The 17,769-nt window shown below is 46.2% G+C and overlaps 1 protein-coding gene across 4 annotated transcripts in view; it reads right to left on the minus strand.

Moving 5' to 3' along the window:
- The window catches only part of SMYD3 (SET and MYND domain containing 3), a 522,432-nt gene extending 510,186 nt beyond the window's left edge, over positions 1-12,246 (minus strand). Inside the window, exon 1 of one of the 4 annotated variants that reach the window (XM_081114436.1) lies at positions 11,809-12,246. In XM_081114436.1, coding sequence (XP_080970562.1) covers positions 11,809-12,117 — 309 coding nt within the window. In that variant the 5' untranslated portion in view covers positions 12,118-12,246. The remainder of the gene's footprint in view (positions 1-11,808) is intronic. The other 3 variants (XM_081114437.1, XM_081114438.1, XM_081114439.1) reach the window with 3 other exon arrangements.
- Positions 12,247-17,769: the final 5,523 nt, after the last annotated feature.

A 17,769-nucleotide genomic window follows, 5' to 3' on the forward strand; every position in this document is an offset into this window, starting at 1 on the left:
ACGGCCGCCCAATGGCAAGTGCCTTGCAGGGGACCACGGACCCTTCTCGGGAACCACCTCACCACCTCTCAGTGTTTCTAAACCTGTGATCAGACTCAAGTCCTGGCAGGCCCCAAAGGACAAAGCTAAAAGTGCAACCCTTGAAGAGGTGCATTACCGGCCAAAGGAACAACAGGATTCTGCCACTTTCTAGCAACAAAAACTCGGGGAACACCTAGGGCGTGGTCAGCAAACTGTGGCTCAACAAACCACAGCTCTCAAGCCACATTCGGCTCTTTGGGCCCTTCAGTGTGGCTCTTCCACAAAATACAGTGGGGCCTTTGTACCGACTTCTGCGAATGGGCCACGAAGTTTCAATCGCACTGTACGTGCACGCCTGCACGTGGTATTTTGTGGAAGAGCCACACTGAAGGGGCCAAAGAGCCGCATGTGGCTTGCGAGCCACGGTTTGCCGACCACGGACCTAGGGGAAAGGATCCAGAAAGTGCTGGAGTGCTGGATTAGGGTGGAAGATAAGGCTGGATGAAGCTGAATCTATTGCACTGAGCAGAGATTGTGGAGTCAGCAGCTTGGCTCAAGCAGCTGGGAATGGCTTTAACACTTTGCCTGGTTGATTGAAAACTGGTGACCAACATTAAGTGAGGCTGAAATGTCAGAACCTCTTTGGTATTCTGAGGAAGGAGATAGCTGATGGATTAGTGAGATTAGAATACTGAGTGAATTTAATATGCAAGACGGCTTAACCCACTCCTTAACCAAGTCCCTGGGAAGACCCAGAAAACATCCCATCCACCAAGCTATGCGAAAGGCACTCATGAGAGGAGCCCTGGCCTCCTGGAAGAGCTCTATGTGGGCTTTTCTCCACAGACCAGACATAAAAGTGGTAACTCCTACCATCAAACTGGGCTTCCTGGATTTAGTTGGGATGATGGGATCCCCTGGTGGCAGGGACCAACCAAGTGGCAGCACTGAAATCACCATAGACAAGGTGGGAGTAGATGTGGCAGCCAAGACAGTAACTAGAAAGGACTGAAATGCAGAGATCCCTGACGTTGGCTGATGAATCTCAGTGTCCCTAGAGCTGAAGAGATGAGCAGTCTACTGGAGTCTTACTTGATCAGCAATAGTGAAAAAGCTCCAGGTCCGGTAAACAGAAGTATGACTTCAATCGCCAAAAATAAAGAGCTGTGGCCCCTCTACCAATTCTCAGATTTGGGCCACTTCACAGACTTAAGGTCAGGTCCCCTTGAGGAGCAGCTCTACCACAGAGCCACTCTCCCTCCTTAGCTTTCCAAAGGAGGTCTGTAGCCGTTTACGAGAATGACTGCATCGGGAAGAGGACATAACCAAACGTTGGGGGAATTACTGGATATTGATGCTGAACTTAAATTATTTTTTTAATTTATCTTTATTGTTGAAAGTATTACAGATGTCCCCTTCCCCCCCCCATTAACTCCCCTCCAATTCACTCCATCCCACCCCCAACCTAAACCACACTATTGTCTGTGTCCATAAGATATATATAGATATATAGCTATATAGATATCCTATATAATAAAAGCGTAATATGCAAATTGACCAAACAGCAGAACAACTGGTCACTATGACACGCACTGACCACCAAGGGACAGACACTCAACACAGGAGCTGCCCCCTGGTGGTCAGTGCACTCCCACAGGGGGAGCGCCACTCACCCAGAAGGCCTGAGCTGGGCTCACAGCTGGTGAGTGCAGCAGCAGTAGTGCTAAGGATGTCCAACTGCCAGCTTAGGCCCACTCCATGGGGAGCAGATCTAAGTCGGCAGGCAGACATCCCCTGAGTGGTCCCGGACTGCGAGCGGGTGCAGGCCGGGATGAGGGACACCTCCCAAGTACACACACACATATATATATGTACTAGAGGCTTGGTGAATGAAAATGAAGAAAAACATACACACACACACACACACACACATATATATATGTACTAGAGGCTTGGTGAATGAAAATGAAAAAAAAAAAATATACATATATACACACACACACACACACACACACACACTTTGGTTAATCTCTTCCTACCCACCCCTTCCCCGCCTCTTGAAGACCCAAAATAGCATAGTGATCCAAACTCTCAGAAACAGCTAATGGAATGTGGGAGATTTAATGGGGCTTGGCTTCAGATTCATCCCATAATGAGTCCAGGAGGTCTCCAAGTCCACCTTGTGGTTATTTTCTCCAGTCCCAGAATGCCCAGTTGGAATATACACCCTCAGCAACTGTTCAATCCCCTCCTGTGTTTCCTTCCCCATAGAGTAACGACTATCTACATATATAAAAGGCTAATATGCAAATGTCTCCTCAGGAGTTCAACTGGGAGACTGGGAGTTGGATTGCTCACTATGACAGGCGCTGACCACAAGGAGGCGGCACAGAACAAAGGAAGGCCCCGGCCGGCAGCCGGAAGGCCCCAATTGGCCCTGATCGCTGGCCATGCCTAGGGATCCTATCTGTGCATGAATTTTGTGCACTGGGCTTCTAGTCTATATCTATAAAAGGCTAATATGCTAAGTGTCTGATCATCTGGGTAATGACTCACGTAGCAGCGCCTGGCTTCCTCTCCCTAGCAATGACTAGTCTCCTTGTGGTTTCTTCAGCCCAGGAACATAACTTGCTTTATAGCCAGGTGGAAACACTTTACACTGTAACCAAATGTCTGTGAAGCGTTTTCCCATGCCTCATCTCATTTGATCCTCACAGAAGTTCTAGAGTAGGTAGATAGGAGACTCAGTGGAGTCCTATTTTCTTTTCATTACCCAGAAAACAGAGATTTAGAGAGTTTAGAAACTTGACACAACTGAAAAGAAGTAAGAAATGGTGGACCTCTGAAAATGACTTCAGGTTTTCTCACTGCACAGAATATAGTCAAACACTGCTGCAGTTCAATATTTTACCCTTTGTTCTCCCTGCATGATCTACAATAATAATCTGCTTTGAGTTCATATTTACTGCTGACAATTACCTGAAAGAGAAGTTGGGGTACTTCACTGGGCTGGAAAAAGTTTAGCTAAATCAGAAAGCAAGTCTAATTAAGCAAGTTTATTCTATATCTATAAAAGGCTAAGTTGACTTGCGCATACGCAATACACATAAAGCTCTCACTGGCACCAATCGCAAATGTGTGTATCCATCTGTCATTGATGATCATGAATTTGGTTGACACTTCTGTTACAGAGAAAGGGCGAATAGCAATATTAAAATATTTCGTCTAATTAATTTTCTATCAATGTGCATGAATTTGTGCACTGGGCCACTAGTTTATTATATTCCAAAACGTATTTTCAAAACTTAATCAGTAAATTTTTATGCAGTGAAATCAATAGATATAACCATATAAATGAAACCTGTTTAGAGTCAAATATAACTTTTTTTTAAAAAACCCTCCTATGAAATACTTTTCAATAATTTTTAAGAATGTAAAGGGGTTCTGAAACTGAAAAGTTTGAAATCAGCTGCCTCAAATGACAGTGTATGTTAAGAGCAGTCAAACCACAGGCATTAGCCTGTTGTGTCGTCTCTTTCTGTGAAGGTCAGAGACAACCCTTTAAGGAAAATCTCGGCCCTGTAGAAGATTTATTTTCAGTAGGTCTCAGAGATGGTGGAACAGGTGGATAAGGCAAATCCAAGTACGGGGTCGGGGGGAATGAGTGTCCCAATGAGAACAGATCAATGGTCCCTCCATTACTAAAGAGTCTGAAATTAAAACTGGATACCAGCTGGCTGGCTGGTCCCAAAGGTGTGTCGCCATTTGGGGAACTCGGGATCCCTCCCTTACTACTGGCGGCACCCTGTACCAGTAGAAGCCACAATGGCCATGGTGAGGGGCAGTCTGCACTGCTGAGTTCCAGGCACCAGCCTCCATGCCAGTCCTCATGGAGCCCTCTGAACAAGCACCAGGCTTCTGAAGAACAACTTACTGCTATCCACACAAAGCAGGGCAGCCCCTCTGATTAAGAACGTCCTCTGCTGTGGCAGCCACCAAACGTTTTCAGGCTCCGGTCTCTCCCTTACAGCCCCTTCCCAAACCTCTTTGCAGAAGAAAAGGAAACAGGAATTATAACTCCCACTTAAAAAGAAAAGTGGAAGTCATATCCTTCCCTTTATCTTATTCCAAGTCCTCCACCCTCAGGTAAACCATTAGCTGTTGCTGAAGAATCTGCAAATCGAGCCTCAGAGGATGTTCCCAGTCCTTCCAGCTTCAGCACACACCCCCCCCCCCACCCCCCCGCCCGAAGGAGTGTCTAACACAGCAGCAGTTCATTTGCAACGGGTGCTCACATATTTCAGGACATCATCTGTAAAACAACAGAATGACCTTCATCATTATGTGAACAGAGGTGAGTGCCCCTGTCCCCACTTGGCTCTTTCCACAGAGCCCTAACACCCTGGGTTAGGAAGCCAATGAATTTGTTAAAACAATTCATTCCAATGCCTAACATTCTTGGTAACGTCACTTATTTAGTGAAGTCATCTAACATCTAAGCCTCCCAGTTTCCTGATCATTTCAGCAATCTTTCTTATTCCCCATTTCAGCTGCTTTCTGTCAGACCCTAAAACTTGTTGTACCAGCACATGCACTGCTTCTAGAGCAAATATGTCAAGTCATCCCATTCTCGATCACTCCGCCACTTCACTGATGGCAGGAGGGCCTCTAATTCATTGATTCTACCCATTTCACTGTCCATCACCCACATCATAACCTCAGTCCTAGCTTAGAAATCATGGCCCATGATTACACCCTCTCTTGCCTACACTGTCAACTTCCTTTTCCCTTTATATTAACCTGTAAACCCAATTCTCACAGTCAAGCAGCAAACCATTGGGAGAGGAAAAAGCACCACCCTGCTGACTGCTCTCACTTTCAATAAATCAACACAACTATGCTCAGTAAGTTTTCAGGCTCAGGTCTCTGCTATACAGCCTTTAAGTGGACCCTCAGCACTTCCCAGCAATCCTACATTTCACTAAGCAATTCACTCCTCTCTCCTAGAGGAATACTTCAAACCTTCTCTTCCCTAAGACTGAGTCACTCAGCGACCACTTCCCAAGTTGTCCCCATAGCTCTCAATCACTGCTGCTGCCTTCTCTGGCACCTCTTCTTACCCCAACAGGTGTTCCCTCCTGCCTCCACCCCAGGTTGTCCTTGGTCAGGATGGATTACATCACCTCACCAGCATTCTTTTTTGTCCTTTATTGCCTGGTAATACTTGCCTACATTGTAACTCAAATGTAGCTAATTTCCTACTAGGGGCCCAGTGCACGAATTCGTGCACCTTGAAAAGAACTGTGGGCCACGAGGCTGCAGTAGGCACAGGAGCGGGTCTTAGACCATCCTCCACACCCCCGCCCGGCCCCTCCCACCAAAGACCCTGCTCCCACCGCTGCCACTCCACATGCTGATGGCACCGGCCCACTTGCGCCTACTGACGGCGCAGAGCAATTGGGGCCAGTGACATCAGCGGGTGCAAGCAGAGGCTGCTGCCCCAATCACCCCTCAGGAGCAGGGGGAGGTGGAGAAGCCCTCTGGGGTGATCAGGGCTGGCAGCCACAGCTCGCACCCGCTGATAGTGCCGAGCAATCGGGACCAGCGCCGGGCACCGACAGCAGGTGCGAGCGGGGCTGGCGCTGGCAGTGGGTGCGAGCAGTGACTCCGGTAGCAGGTGCGAGCAGGGCTGGCGCTGGCAGTGGGTGCGAGCAGTGACTCCGGTAGCAGGTGCGAGCGGGGCCAGCAATGGCAGCAGGTGAGAGCGCCAGGCAGGACAGCAGTGCTCAGGAGCAAAGAATTTTCAGTAACCACCAGAGGCTCATCCCAATGACAGTGACCAGCGCCCTGCCTTGGTCTGGTGCCCCTGCTCACCTGCTCCACAATCCCACCACGGCTGATGCCCATCATGTTCAGCGCACACCCCTGGTGGTTAGTGCACATCATAGCAACCAGTTGTTTGGTTGGTTGTTCTGCTGTTCAGTCTATTTGCATATTAGCCTTCTATTATATAGGATAATTGGTCTAACCTATCTCATGAACATGGTATTTTTTCTATAATTAATCTAATTTTCATCATGAACACTCACCCTAGTAAATAGCCAAAAACTTAAAATTTGCCAGATAATATCTCAGTCTCTTCTAGTTAACATTCAGACAGTTAAGTTTAACTCTTTACCAGAGCTGGTTTAAATCACTGCCTTCAGGTAAATGTTCCTCCAAATGGGGCTTATGGGACGTCGTTACGGTGGGGAGAAGAGCTTGGATCTCGGCGTCTCTGCGGATCGACACTGGCCTCTGCTGTAAGGAGGAGTGGACTGGTGTCAGCCCACCTTCTGGGATGTCATGCTGGCTCCCGCCTCTGGTATCCATGATCCAGACCTTAGAGTCACACAGTCCTTTGCCATGACGCCTGCTGTTCCACAGGCCTCTGAGCGACTCCACATCCCTGACAGTGGTATGAAAGCATTTCAGAACCCCCCACCACCTCAGACTCATCTACCTATCACTTCCTTCTACCCTGCTCGGCTACAACCCCAGCGCTGGCACAGCACTCACCTACACAGTCATCTCCTCTCAAGACTCCAGATATGGGGTAGCACCAAAGGCCGTCTGCTTGCACTGTCTCCTCAATGCATGCACCATGCTCACCTCAACCCCAGAACTCTGGCCTGAGCAGGTTAGAGCATAAATTCCTCACAGTCTGCCTTCTCTACCTCTGCTCCCCCTTCTTCCTCTAACCTACCAGGGTTGAAAAAGATGGACTTTCCACTTCCATTTCACCCTCCTTCCTCCTGGAGGCAGTAGGCCTCAAGTTGGCCTTAATAATGGAAGAGATGTCCTTTGTATCTTACAGAGCAAACTATCATTAGAGTTTCCCAGAGGAAGCTCTTGATATGGAAACTACAGGCAATTTGGAAGTTTAGAAAACCCAAAACAAACATACAGTGACTTAAAATTCCCCAATATATTACCCCTTCACAACTTCAACAGCTACTCTCCTATGTGCTATGCCTCAGGCAGGATATACCAGACGCAGGAGAGTCACTACCTTGGAGAGTGGGGAGACTTACAAACAAAATAATTACCATGAAATGTTATGTGCTACAGTTACCAAAACAAGCAGATAACACAACCCCGCTGTCAACCTTTTGAACTCCTTCAAAGTAAAAATGGGTGCCACAGCAGAAAAATGATAATATAAATTATCCCAGTAACAATTTGTCATTTAATCTTCTAATTTTCATATTTCATTTTCTGTTCCACTCAGATGGAAAACAATAAGTTAATCCTTAGTGACAGGGGAAAAGGGCAAGAAAAGCCATGAAGCAGGTTCAAATTTCTTTTCAATAAAAATAAATATTCAGGACTCACAGACACAGACAACAGTATAGTGATTACCAGAGGGAAAGGGAGGTGGGGGAGGTAGAAAGAGACTTGACTTGGGGTGGTGAACACAATATACAATATACAGATGATGTATTATAGAACTGTACACCTGAGACCTATATTTCAGTAACCAGCGTCATCCCAATAAATTCAATAAAAAAGTAGAAATAAATAAAAGAAATATGCAAGAACTAAAGCACAAATCAAAACACCCCACGGTCAAAGAAAATCAGATAGAATCTAATAGCAACAAATCACTGGGAGACTAATGAAGTAGTTACAATAAATACCTGTTCTTTTAAATTATGTATTTGGTTTCCCCCTCCCCCTCTCCATGGAACTATTGGTAATTGTTACACGCTAATATTCTCATCCATTTCTTTTTTCTTTTTTTTAAATATATTTTATTGATTTTTTACAGAGAGGAAGGGAAAGGGATAGAGAGTTAGAGAGAAACAGCGATCAGCTGCTTCCTGCACATCCCCTACGGGGGATGTGCCCGCAGCCAAGGTACTTGCCCTTGACCGGAATCGAACCTGGGACCCTTCAGTCCGCAGGCTGACGCTCTATCCACTGAGCCAAACTGGTTAGGGCCTCATCCATTTCTTAATTCAAAAGGAAGGCCGCAGAAGGGCAAGGACAGACGCAGAAGGGCAAGGACAGCCAGCGAGCAATTCTGCTAGACTTGCAACAAACTAAGAGCTTACTATGTGCCAGGCATTGGGGCTACAAAAGCTGCAAGATGTCATCTCTGTTCTCAAGAATTTCAAAACTGATGATGGATAAAGAAACAAATTTTACATACCAGTTGATAAGGAACACACCTTATAATGACAGACTGTTAATAAGGTTATTAGAACTGCCCAAATCAATGCATTAAACTTTGATTTCTCAAACAGTATTTTCAGGCTGCAGTGATTCCCCACTCGGCCCTTCAGAAACACAACCACTGAAGAGGAAGTGTTCAACAGAACTCCTCCTGCCACATCAGATGTGCTAAATTCCTTTTTAGCACAAGTGAAGTATAGCCTAGCAATCCAAAAGAAGTGCAAAAAAGGTGCAAATATAATTTGTATGTGTACAGTACCAATAAATCAGTGTTCGATAGCCAGTATAAAAAAGCCATTTGTTGCCAAGACCGGTTTGGCTCAGTGGATAGAGCGTCAGCCTGCGGACTGAGGGGTCCCAGGTTCGTTTCCGGTCAAGGGCATGTACCTGGGTTGCGGTCACATCCCCAGTGGAGGGTGTGCAGGAGGCAGCTGATCGATGTTTCTCTCACATCGATGTTTCTAACTCTCTGTCTCTCTCCCTTCCTCTCTGTAAAAAATCAATAAAATATATTATTAAAAAAAAAAAAAAAGCCATTTGTTGCCCTAACCGGTTTGGCTCAGCGGATAGAGCATCGGCCTGCAGACTGAAGGGTCCCAGGTTTGCTTCTGGTCAAGGGCATGTACCTGGGTTGCGGGCACATCCCTAGTGGGGAGTGTGCAGGAGGCAGCTGATCGCGATGTTTTTCTCTCATCGATGTTTCTAACTCTCTATCCCTGTCCCTTCCTCTCTGTAAAAAGTCAATAAAATATATATATTTTTAAAAAGCCATTTGTTTGTTTCGGTTTGTTTTGTTTGGATGCTTGGCATTTACTTACATCCCTTCTCCTATATTTAGGTTTGATGACTTTCCCACCATGTGAATATCGGTGGGAAGTGGAGCCTGTCTCCTTTCTTAAAAGCCAAGAAGCCCAGATACTCACCTTCCCAACTTTCCTTGCAGCTGGGGTGCAGGCAGTGACCTACACTCAGTCTAAGACTCCCACTGAGGACTCTGAATCAGAAGCTAGCACCACAAAGAGCATGGCTGAGAACGCACCTTGACAGCACTAGCCAGTTCCCATGCAGCAGAGGCCGGTCCAGGGCCTGGTGTTGGAGACACTGGCTGCAGAGCCCAGTATTACCCCACAGATCAGCAACGTACTCCCCAGGCCCCAACCTCAACAACGTCCCAAGCGCAATTCTGACTGCAACTTTCCTTGGTTCCTGCCCGTTTTTAGATTTTAGAGCAGTGGTTCTCAACCTTGGCTGCACATTAGAATCACCTGGGAATCTTTCTAAAATCCTGATTTCTGGGCCTCATCCTCCGGAAATTCTTTTTCTTTGTTTACTAATGTTGTGGCCCCACCCCATAACAAAGAAACAGAATTCCCGGAGGATGGGGCCCAGAAATCAGGATTTTAAAAAGATTCCCAGGTGATTCTAATGTGCAGCCAAGGTTGAGAACCACTGCTTTAGAGCAATGCTGAGAACGCCTCAGTATTTTTCCATGAAATTCCTTTCTTTTTTTTTTTTTTTTTGCTTAAATCATTACAATTCTTCCTAATAAGAAAAATGAGTGACAGACAGCAATAGTGAATATGATAAAATCAAGAAGCATCTCACCCACAAATGTTGGATTTTTAGTCAGTTTTGGAAAATGGGACAATGCCATGTGTTTTATGACTCAAGTCCAGCTCTGATAATTTATTGAGCAATTTGTCATCAAGTATTCTTTCCAAAACTTTTCTATTCCAACTATTATCTCCAAGATGACCCACAACTTCGTCAGCAAGTAATATGAGAGGATTTAAGAAACAGTAAGTTCTCTACTTTGGACTACATTCGAACTGTAGGTACAACCCCAAAGGATTTAAGGGGATGACGAGCCCAGCTTTCTCTAATTTGCTTGGCTGTCAATGTGGGGAACTTCAGCAAAAAGGCAAGTCTTGGAAGAAATGAATAGTTTGCAACCACAGAGTTTACAAAAATTTCAAATCATTCTCTCAACAGATTTTTTTTGTTGCTGCTGCTGCTGCTGTTATGGTTACTTCAGGAAACAACAGATAAAATTCTTATTTGGTAACTTTAAAACACAAAATTAAATTCCTCAATTATGAAACCAATAAGGACACAGTACGATTAATGGCCAAGCCCTAGCCGGTTGGCTCAGGGGACAGAGCCTCGGCCTGCGGACTGAAGGGTCTCGGGTTCGATTCCAGTCAGCGGTTCTCAACCTGTGGGTCGCGACCCTTTTGGCGATCGAACGACCCTTTCACAGGGGTCGCCTAAGACCATCCTGCGTATCAGATATTTACATGATGATTCATCACAGTAGCAACATTAGTTACGAAGTAGCAACGAAAATAATGTTATGGTTGGGTCACAACATGAGGAATTGTATTTAAAGGGCCAGAAGGTTGAGAACCACTGGGTCAAGGGCATGTACCTACCTCTACCTCTACCTCTACCTCTACCTCTACCTCTACCTCTACCAATCAATGTGTTTCTCTCTGTCTCTCCCCCTCCCTTCCAGTCTCTCTAAAAATCAATGGGAAAATATCCTCGGGTGAGGGTTAAAAAATAAACACATAAAATTTAAAAACCCGGCTTTAAAAGTAAATAAGTAAAGCGATTACTGGCCAAGCAGCTGCTCTGAGCTTTGCATTTACCTCCGCACCGCTATCACCCAGACGCCAGGCCAATGGGTCTGAACGAGCGGTGCGGGGCCATCCGGCCCGTCCGCAGCGGAGCGCAATGCCAGTCGCCGCTTGAACCCAGTGCCTGTGACTGTGCATATAGATTGCATATTTCCATAAATTGCCTTCGCATAACTCTGCGTCGGCCCGGCGCTCCCAGGCTCATGAAACACTTTCGCACGAATTCTCACATCTACCTAGAGTAGACTCGGACCTGGCGGCACGGCCTTGCAACGCCCGGCGCACGCAGGAACCCCGGTGACCGGCTCCCGCACACAGCGTGCAGGTCTGGGTCAGCCCTTCCGACGCATGGACATCAACGCCGTCTCCCGCCTCTGCTCCCCGAGCGCTCCTGAGAACGCCCATGCACCTGCAGGCACCAGAGGCTGGACCCCAGAAAGTGTCCCCTAAACACCCACGCGCCTCCGCCTCCTGCACCCAGGTCCTCCCCGAGCCTCTGCGGAGCCTGCCTTTGCCACCGCTGCTCCCCGCATCCCGGCCCCGCACCCCACCCCGGCCTCCGCACCCCGAACCCGCACCCCGGCCCCGCACCCCGCCGACTGTGCTTCCCACAGCCACGCTCAAGACGCTAGTCGCACAGGACACACACTTCTTGCTCCCCAGCGAGCTCACCCCGACCCAACGCTCCCCCTGAAGCCGGCTGCCCAGCTCCCCCAATTCCCGCCGCAGCCCTCGGCGGGTGGGCGTCAGAGCTGCTGGGACGGAGCCTGGGGTGCCTCCCACCCCCGCAAGGCAGCCCGAGGGGTGGCCGGCCGAGCCAGCCCGCCACGCGCGCCCCCGGGAACCGCACGAGAGGAGAAGTTCGGGGCTGGGCACCGCGGTGCCCGGATCGCCCCGCCGGGACCGGGTGGGCGAGGCGCTCCGTACGTACCCGAGGAGGCAGCGGTCGCAGACGACTCCACGGCTCCCCTTGCTCACCGTGTACGCCAAGGGGTCCGAGCGGAAGAGCAGCTCCCCCGGGCGCAGCGGCGCCAGAGCGCGCAGCCCGTTGCCCCTGTCGGCGGTGCTGAACTTTTCCACCTTCGGCGGCTCCATCCTCGGCAGCTCCGCACCTCAGACGGCGGCGCGTCCGGCAGCCGGATCCTCGCGGGCGGTCGGGAGCCGCGCGCCTGCGCCCTGCGCGCACGCGTACGCCGCGGGGCGGGGCTGGGCGGGGCTGGGCGGGAGGGCCTCCGAGCATGCGCAGACGGGTCCTGAGGCGGGCGGCGGCGGAGCGAGCGGACCCAGCGAGTCATCCCCGCTGGCGGGGCCGCCGGAGTCCCAGGCAACTCGCTGGGGAGAAGCGGCATTTTTCCCAGCAGTGTTTTCTCTTTTTTCTCTATTTTTTCTACCAGAAGTATTTTCTCTTTTTTCTTTTTTTTCCTCTCTATTTTTTCTACCAGCAGTATTTTCTTGCAGACGGTTTCAGTGCCGACGGAAAGTAGAGCAAACAACGCAATGAATAGCATTGTACCCTCCACGACGTCAAACAATTCTTGGCATTTTGCCATTTCAGCACCTTCCCCGTGTGTACGCAGATATGTGTGTATTGTTGTTGAACCACTTGAAAGTTGTGCTTTTGCATCACTTGTAAGTTGCAGCCGGGCTGGCGTGGCTCAGTGGTTGAGCGTTGACCTATGAACCAGGAGGTCACTGTTAGATTCACCTGCAGCGGCTGCCGGCTGGAGCCGCAGTGTGGGGTGTACAGGAGGCACGGGGTCAATGATTCTCTCTCAGTGTTAATGTTTCTATCTCTCTCTCCCTCTCCCTTCCTCTCTGAAAGCAATAAAAATATATTATAAAAAAAAAAAAAAGATGTATGACTCCTTCTAGAACCCTTCACGGAGCATTTAAGCACTAAGCACAGGTCTATATATAAATGAATGAATGAATGAATGAATGAATGAATGAATGAATGAATGTGAGTTGCAGGCATCATAACTTTTCATAACTAATACTTTGCACCATATTTCGTGTGTGTGTGTGTAAAGTAGTAACATTCTTTTATTCAACAAATAATTACTGAGCACTCACTGTATGCCAGGCTCTCTGCGAGGCCCTGGGAATATGAGGAAAAAGAGGAAACAGACCCTGATCTCCAGGAGTCTCTAGTGGCAGAGGTGTGTGGAGTGTTGTCGCATATTTCAGAAGTGTGTTCCTTTGTGCCAGGTACTGTTCTGTAATTTGTTTTTTCATTCACTTGTTGGTTGTGCATAATATTTCATCATTAAATACTGTATTTCATTATTAAATACATAAACTTCATTATTAAATACATGCATTTCTCAGAACAATATCCTATAAAACTACAAAATCATTATCACATATTCTGTACTAGCAAGCAAAAACCATATTCACTTTAAGATTTAGCTTTTGTAACTTTTCTTTAAAAACCAGGATCCAATCAAAGGTACATTTTCTCTTTCATGACATTGACTTTTTTTACACTGACTCTTAAAGAGCCCAAGGTAGGATTCTAGTACAGTGTTCTACAGTCTGTATTTGTCTGGTTGTTTTCTCATGGTGTTATTTAACTTGTCCCTCTAGTCCAGTGGTTCTCAACCTTCTGGCCCTTTAAATACAGTTCCTCATGTTGAGACCCAACCACAAATTTATTTTCGTTGCTACTTCATAACTGTAATGTTGCTACTGTTATGAATCATCATGTAAATATCTGATATGCAGGATGGTCTTAGGCGACCCCTGTGAAAGGGTAGTTCGACCACCAAAGGGGTCGCGACCCACAGGTTGAGAACCGCTGCTCTAGTCCTTGTATTTCCTGTAAATGTTAGAGTCCAGAGGCTTGATTTGATTCATTTGTTTTTATTGATTTTTAGAGAGGGGAGAGGAGAGGGATAGCACGCCCCCTATTGGGGAATGAGCCTACAACCTGGGCATGTGCCCTGACCCAGAATGGAACCTGAGACCTCTTAGTTCATGGTCCACATTCAACACTGAGCCACAACAGCCAGGGGAAGAAATTTAAAGAGAACTGGATGATGTTTTGAGAGTTGATGACATATGGAGTAGAGATTTCAATACCACATATCATATGGAAATTCTAAGTAGGATCCTGAAACTATCTTTCTCCAAGTCTTGGTAAATATTTGATGTTTCCAATGAAAATCCTTACTAACTGGCTTTACAGTTAGCTTTCATCAAAAATCTAAATTGAATTTTAAAAATACAGAAAAATCAATGCTTTCTCACCCTATTTGTTCCATTATTTTTACATCCTTGCTTTTAATGAGCAGATTAAAAGCATGACGAACATAGAATGTTGTGCTCAATTTCCCATAAACTCTAATTGAAAGTTTAACACGCTATTTTATTAGCAAGAAGTAAATTAAGCAGTAGCTATAAATGTTTAATACAGAATTGCCCAGCAGTTTTAGTAATAAGCCAAATGAAATTTAATCAAGAATTACTGGATTATTGTAAAAGTCTATCATGTCTCACCCTAACTGGTTTGGCTCAATGGATAGAGTGTCAACCTGCGGACCAAAGGGTCCCGAGTTCAATTCCTGTCAAGGGCACGTACCTCAGTTGCAGGCTCCTCCCCAACCCCGGCCCTGGTCAGGGCTTGTGCAGGAGGCAACCAATCGATGTGTTTCTCTCACATTGATGTTTCTCTCTGTCCTTCCTTCTCTCTTCCAATCTCCCTAAAAATCAGTGGAAAAATATCCTTGGGTGAGGATTAACAACAACAAGAGTCTATCGTGTCTCATCAGATAACTAGAATTGCTATTTCAAGCCTTAGAATGGCATAAATAATATACTGACAGGGTATGAAAGAACAACAAAAAAAGACCTTTCTTGTTTTTATTAATCCAAAGATCCATGCTTGTGGCTTGGAGATCACTAACCCGTCATCACTTCAGGAGTGAATGTGCTAATTTTTAGTAATTAGATTGAGAAGATTCCCTGTGGTAATGTAGGAATCGGAAGCTGTTGATGAGTGCCGTTAAGATAGTATTTATATTAGGATTCTTGGTTGAAAGTGATAGAATTCCATCCAAAATTAATTTTAACAACAACAACAAAAAAATCGACTGGCTTCGGCATTTGCTTGGCTTTGGACCTGTATATGGATGACTTCAGGTATGGTTGAAGCCAGGGACTCAAATGTTAGCAGAATGGTGTCTGCCTACTTCCTCGTGTTAGCTCTGCTTTCTCTGTGACTTCATTTTGCAGAAGATTTTCCCTGTATGGTGGACAAAGGAGATATTTTCCTCCTTATAAGAGATGCTCTTTTGATAATACCACAGGTAAGGCCACGTTGTTAAATCCTTTTCATTTTGCACATGCAAACCCAAGGCCCAGATAACCTGCTAAATGCCATTCTACAATTTAGTGATGAGAGAACAAATGGTAATATTCTATAACACACAACTTTTTTTGTTTACCCTACTAATATAGTACCAATCACCTCCTGAATTTACATACTGTATTCTTATAAATTCTAGAGAAAAACATCTACAGTATTTTCTTATTGCAAAGTTACTAATATTCCAAAAAACAAAGAACCTTAAATATCACTGACTCTCCTGTTGCAATAATGCAAGGTCTTCACTCTCCTACAATCTTCGGTCACCATGATCTTACCTAGAGCTAATTGTATAGGCCAGTGGTCAGCAAACTCATCAGTCAACAGAGCCAAATAGCAACAGTACTTCTTCAAAATAGACTCGCCCAGGCCGAAAACCGACCTCTGCGCATGGGCCACGAAGTTTCAATCGCACTGTACGTGAGCCCGCACGTGGTATTTTGTGGAAGAGCCACACTCAAGGGGCCAAAAAGCCGCATGTGGCTCACGAGCCGCAGTTTGCCGACCAGAGGTATAGGCAGCTATTTCACTCTTCTAGTGAAAACTTTTGTTCAGAGATACCCGACAATGTTCCCAATATTCCATTTGAACATTCTGCCAAGCTCTTCAGGTTTTGGGAGGTTCAAAAAGACCAGTGAGCATCTTTTATTCTCAGCCATCAGCAAAAATAAAAGGCCCTAGAGCAAAATCTTTTTAAATGCTTAACCTTGAAGTGCTTGGTACCAGACCTGGAACTTATCACCAGGAATCACTCCACCTCTGATATCTTTTTGTTTTAATGTATTTATTGATTTCAGAGAGAGGAAGAAATTAAAACATCAGTTATGAAGACAGAATCATCAATTGGCTGCTTCCTGCATGCCCCCTACTGGGGATCAAGCCTGAAACCCGGGAATCAAATGGTGATATCCTAGTTCATGGGTGGATGCTCAACCAGTGAGCCACACCAGCTGGGCTACCTCTAGTATCTTAATACCAGAGTCTTAATGACTTAAAACTGGCTTTCTAACACTTTTTATTTCAACCATTTCCTTCTTGTTACTTTCACATGCCATGACTCCTGTGTTAGTTTGGGTCTGCAGAGAAGCAGATGCTAAGACAAGATCAGACATGGAAAAGGTTTTCAGAGAAGGGAGCAGAAGGCATGACGTACTTCAGGCTGTGACTGCAGGACTCTATGGGAGGAGAGAGAGAAGACTCGGTAGGAAGTTCTGGACCACAGCAAAATTCCAAGAAAGGTTTAGCCAGTACAAGAGGGAGGGAGTCCTTGAGCCAGAGTTCTGTGTGTCACCAGAAAGCCTAGGAACTGTTTGCTATTTGGCATGAAACGTGGAATTAGGTCCACTACCAAGACTGACAGCTTTTCTTACATGCCAGTTCGTGGCGGTCTGCACCATGCTTAATCATTGCCTGGGAACAGCCTGTAGGAGGCGCAGCCTGGACACAAACACAGCGGTGGATTCAGTGGGGGAAGAAGCTGGAGACATCACTCAACTATGCTCCGACCAACAGACGTGGCCACGCCCTACTTCCGTCATACCTGAAGGACACTGACTATCAGACTCACTTCTCATGTGCACAGACCTACCGGCTAATCTTAATACACGACTTTTATTCATCTAGTCATCCACGTTCCCCACTGCTCCGGTCCTAAAATGACACAATAGTGTGGAATACCACTACAAATTCGGTCTCCATCCTGAGCTGGACGCTGTATTGTCCCTCCTTGACTCCCACAGCAGTTAACAATTCTATCTTAAATGCCCTCTTCTATTTGTCGGAAGTGTCACTGCCTGATCTCTCTCAGAGCATATACCACTTGTAAGGCATCAGTTCATGTTTTGACCCCAACGTATGTTTATATTAGAGCCCATACTCAATACCTTTTATCTAGCTTGAGCAAAATGTACTTCTCTGGGTTTTGGACCCTATTCAGCTTCCTAAAGGCCATCAGTGAATCCCTCTGAAATACATTTAAAATGTTTCTCAGCGGACATTCTTCTAACCTAGTAACAAATTTAGGCTTAAAGCATAGGACTAGGAAAGAAACAGTGAGGGGAAGACTGAATGACATTATGAAGATTAGGCAGATTATGGAACAGCAGGAATTTTAAGAGAAAAAAGAGGATGTGGTTTCCGGCCAGATTGATTTGTAAACCAATGACAGTAGTAGAGAAGTTGGGAAGAACTGGTTTGGCTAAGTGTTAAGAATATGCCCTACAAAGAGTTACTTAGTAATATGCCATAGTATTACAAAGTGTTATATACGTCTCAGCTAAAATAAAGTAGCTTCTTCAATGATGTAAGACAATATTCTTTAAAATACACTTTTTATTTATTTTAGAGGGGAAGGGAGAGGGAGAGAGATCTAAACATCAATGATGAGAGAGAATAATGGATTGGCTGCCTCCTGCACGCTTCCCACTGGGGATCAAGCCCACAACTCAGGCATGTGCCCTTGACGGGAATCGAACCCAGGACCTTTCAGTTTGCAGGCCGAAGCTCTATCCACTGAGCCAAACGGGC

This window comes from Myotis nattereri (genome assembly GCF_964212035.1).
Source record: "Myotis nattereri genome assembly, chromosome: 20".
NCBI lineage: Eukaryota > Metazoa > Chordata > Mammalia > Chiroptera > Vespertilionidae > Myotis > Myotis nattereri.